Consider the following 4,151-nt stretch of genomic DNA (forward strand, 5'->3'; position numbering starts at 1 on the left):
CTGGGCCGGCCCGGGGGAGGGAAGTAGGGGGGTCCCAGATGCGGGGCCAGCGAGGGGGCGCGGGCGATGCAAAGAGCCTCCCGCGTGACTCCTCCCCCTCCGCCCGCACAGAACCTGCAGGACGTCTACGACGCCCTCAAGTGGGCCTTCGCCGTGTTCCCGCAGTTCTGCCTGGGCCAGGGGCTCATCGAGCTCTGCTACAACCAGATCAGACACGACCTGACCCGCGGCTTCGGCGTGGACGCCTACGCGAGCCCCTTCCAGATGAGCTCCTTGGGCTGGCTCTTCGTGCTCCTGGCCGCGCAGGGCACCGTCCTGCTGGTCCTGAGGGTCCTCCTGCACTGGGACCTGGTGCACAGGTCAAGGTGAGTCCTGGCCGGGGCTGGACACCAGCCGGGGGATGTCGAGGGATCGGGCGCTGGCCTGCGAGGTGATCACGCTGTGCCTCTCCCACAGCCCCGGGGCCGGGATCCCCTGACTCGTTTCGGGGTGCGGGATCCTGCGTGGAGAAGATTCTAATTAGGGCCCCTGGAGAAGCGGCTAACAGTTAAAAAGACACACTCTGGATATTTTACGTGGGTCCCGCTCAGTCTCAGAGAGGCTCCCGTTCAGGCACTTTAGGGTGCGTTTCCTGGCCGTGCGGTGCTGGCTCCCACCCACCCGCACGGGCACCTCCGTTCATGGACAGACGCCTAATGACTTGTCACAAGGGGGACAGAAAGGAGGGTGACTTACTCCGCCAGGCACTGACGTCACTCCCTACGGCCGTTTCTGGACCCCAAGTCCGACCGGTCTCTGGAATCCAGATTTCCAGCATCCGGCTGAGTCCGGGATAGAATTCCGAGCGCCTTTCAGACAGAATCGAGCCTGCAGTTTCCTGTCATTAGCTTAATATTTTAAAACTACGATCCCGTTGGGCGGATGTTGGGGTGCTCCACTCTCCTATCGCAGTGGAAGATTTTGTTTGAGGAGGGGGCTTCCGCACGTTCCATCCCCTTTACTCGGTGAAGTGTAAGTTGGACAATGCGCATGTTAGAGACCTGTCTTTCTTCTCCACAGTAAGTGGTCAGTATCCTTTGTCCCTTTTCAACATGAACGTGATAGAGCATGGAATTTAAGCTAATTTGGACACGAGCTGCCTGCCGCCTCCTTACAGGTGGCTGTCACAATGACGGTTTCACCCACTTAACTTCTTTTTAAAATCTAGATCTGAGCAGGTCATTGTCTAGAAGGTGGAGTCCAGGTTCTTGCCAGGCCTCTTGAGGGCACCTGGTGCTCAGTGAAGCGCTCGGTGATGCTCCCTCCAGCCCCAGGGACGACTCTTGCTCTGGTCAGCGGCGTGGACCGGCCTCTCCCATCCCCGCACCTGCCCCTGCCCCTCGCTGTGTCCCCGGGCTGGCGCGGTGCCATGTAACGTCTTTGCCACAGCCCGTCACTGTCAGTCCCCACTACTGACACGTTACTCGCCTCTGCTGGACGCCAGGCGCCCCCGTGCAGTGTGGTGCGCTGCCGTGGCTGAATTGCGGGGGGCGAGGGGAAGGCCCTGCTCTCTGCGTCCGGGACGGGCAGCTCCTGCCTTCTCCAGCGAGGCGGTGTGTCCAGGGCCAGCGCCTGAAGCTGGGCGCCCATGCCCAGTGAGCGGCCCACGTCCCTGCCCCGGCCTCCCCTGCGCAGCCCCCGTCCCCTTCGGTGTTGACTGAGAATCCGGGACCCGTTAGGCCCCGAGCCCGGCTGCACGGCGGTCAGGTTGGGTGGGTTTCGGGGAGTCCTTGCTGTTCTCTCTCCTGGAGTCTGCAGCTGGACTTTGCCCTCTGCACGCCAGGAGCCGGCTGGGCGGTGACAGTCACTGGCCCAGGAGAGACCTTCTCTTCTGATATGAGGCGCGCTGGACCTGGGGAGTCCCCCGGTGCCCTCGGGGCTCTCCCTCTGTGGCCTGGGGCCAGCTGTGTGGGTGTCGGCTGGAAGGTGGCAGAGTGGCACGTTTCGGGGTGCAGTGGGGTGAACCATGTGTTGGATTGTTGTGAGGTGGCCAGTAAGTGGCCTTGGTCGCTTGTCCTCTGCCCACTTGTGCATCTGGAGCCTGAGACCCCCACACACACGTGGCAGACGCCCTGGGGTGCGCCCCAGTGTTATGCAGCTCTAAGGAGAAGAGGCCAGAGCTGCAGACGGAGCGGCTTGGGGTGCAGGCGGCCGGGGTCCCCGCGGGGGCGGGAAGGGCCCCGGGGGGCCGGCATCCCCGAAGGTCGAGGAGCGCGCTTCGGCGTGGGAAAGGTGAGGGCAGCTGTCTAACGGGAAAGCGTAAGATGCGATGCAGCGTCGCGGACGCCGCCGCCTCCCTGGCCGAGCTGGGGCGCCTCGGACGCGCGGCCCCCCGCCTGGCGCTGAGCCCTCCCCGGGGCCCAGTTCTCTCTCGTCTCCGCCGTTCGCTTCTCGCGCTTCTGACCGTCACGTAAGCGGCATCGAACGCTGAGGGCTCCCGAGTGCCCCGCTGTTTTTTCTCGTCATCTGTTTTGGACGCGGAATGAATTATTTGTCCAGTGGCGGTTTCAGGTACCGAAAAAATCACACGGAGGAAGTACTGAGTGGCACCGGGGCTGGAAACGGGTATCTCATTTTGTTTTAGAGAGCTGTTTATCTTAGAATAGCGGGAGACTCGCAGGACACTGCGAAGTTCGTGGAGTCCCCGCATGCCCTTGACGCAGCTGCTCGGGTGGCGCTGTGACGATACGGTCGCACGGTGCCCAGCCGTGCGACGCCCACGAGACCGGGCATCCGAGGCAGCCCTGGCGCGCGGTCTGCGCCCTTCACTTGGCCACCTCGGCGTGTGACGGCGCACAGGGGAGTGGAGATTTACTCGGAGTTAGAATGTGTCAGACTGAAAATCGTAAGGAGGATGAAAATGCGAGTGGCTCGGATGCTGAGCGCGTAGAGTCAGGAATTAAATTCCTGTTCCTCCGACAGACGCTCGTCAGGCCAGCTGTGCAGCCCAGCTGTGAAGCCAGCAGCCCCGTGTCTTTGTGTTGGGTGCTTTCTGTACAGTCCAGTTGATTAAATGACCTATTTGCAAAGATTAACTGGACCGCTTGATCCCTTATAATAATTTTGGGATCGATTCTGTTTCCACGAAGCACAAAGCCTGGGCTGAGTTTGTTTTTGCAGTTGGAAGTGGCTGTAGTTTGGTGTCTGTCCACACACTGTGTTTCAGGAACACGCACGTCCAGGGAGGGATGTCCAGGGAGGACGGGGACTCTGCCGGCCTGTGGTCAGCCCGGCAGACTGGGGCGTGAGCAGAGCGGGGGCTGCGGGGTCTCTGGACGTGACGACCTGTCTGCACAGATGTCTGACCTCTCTGGACTCTGCCGGTCCCCGTCCCAGGCGAGAACTAACTCTGACGTTGCCTTCCCAGGTCCCGCCGTGCCGCCCAGGGCGCAGTCACCTCGTGCAGGGACGCGGACGTGGAGAGAGAGCGCGTCCGGGTGCTGCAGGGAGGGACCGGAGGCGACGTCCTCGTGCTGCACGACCTGCGCAAAAGCTACCGGGGCTTGTGGCGGAGGAGCGCGGCCGTGCGCGGCGTCAGTGTGGGCGTCGCACGGGGCGAGGTAACGTGTTTCCGTTTGCATCCCCGTTCGTGGCGAGCCGCGTGGCTGTCGCTCTTGTGCTGCTCCCAGGCGGCCTGACACCGTGCTGAGGGCGGCTCCCAGCCGCAGGAGCTTCTCTCTGCGGACGCGGCAGGACCGGAGCCGGGGCGGAGCTGCCGCTGGTCCCCCCGCCGGGGACGCTTTGCTGGTCGATGGGGGGCGGGTTCGTGTGGCCGAGGAGCTCTGGTTATTGTTTCGGCCACGGGACGACTTTTTATGGCGTGCAAACCTTCATGAATCCCATGCACCGGGAAACCACTCCCGACTCTTACTGGACGTCAGTGGGCTTTACGTGGCCACCGCGGCCCGTCCGGCAAGCGTGGCTGTGGCGCCGAGCGGTGCACACGCCTTCTGTCCCCACCAACGCCGCGTTCATTCAGCGGAAGTTGCTTCATCCGCCCTGCTGGAGCCGTAGGAACCGGCCCGGTCCGGGCTTGTCTGCGTGAGGGCGTGAGCCGTGGCAGAGCCCGCGGTGACCGAGGGCCTCGCGCCCGCGCCGCCCCAGCTGCAGGG

General features: G+C 63.2%; 1 protein-coding gene across 1 annotated transcript in view; it reads left to right on the forward strand.

The window, feature by feature from the left end:
- The window catches only part of ABCA13 (ATP binding cassette subfamily A member 13), a 147,718-nt gene that overhangs the window by 126,497 nt on the left and 17,070 nt on the right, over window positions 1-4,151 (forward strand). Inside the window, exons 51-52 of the mRNA XM_025046516.1 lie at window positions 112-365; window positions 3,407-3,617. Of these exons, the coding sequence (XP_024902284.1) occupies window positions 112-365; window positions 3,407-3,617 (465 nt within the window). The remainder of the gene's footprint in view (window positions 1-111; window positions 366-3,406; window positions 3,618-4,151) is intronic.

Source organism: Pteropus alecto, unplaced genomic scaffold (assembly GCF_000325575.1).
Source record: "Pteropus alecto unplaced genomic scaffold, ASM32557v1 scaffold214, whole genome shotgun sequence".
NCBI classification, from domain to species: domain Eukaryota; kingdom Metazoa; phylum Chordata; class Mammalia; order Chiroptera; family Pteropodidae; genus Pteropus; species Pteropus alecto.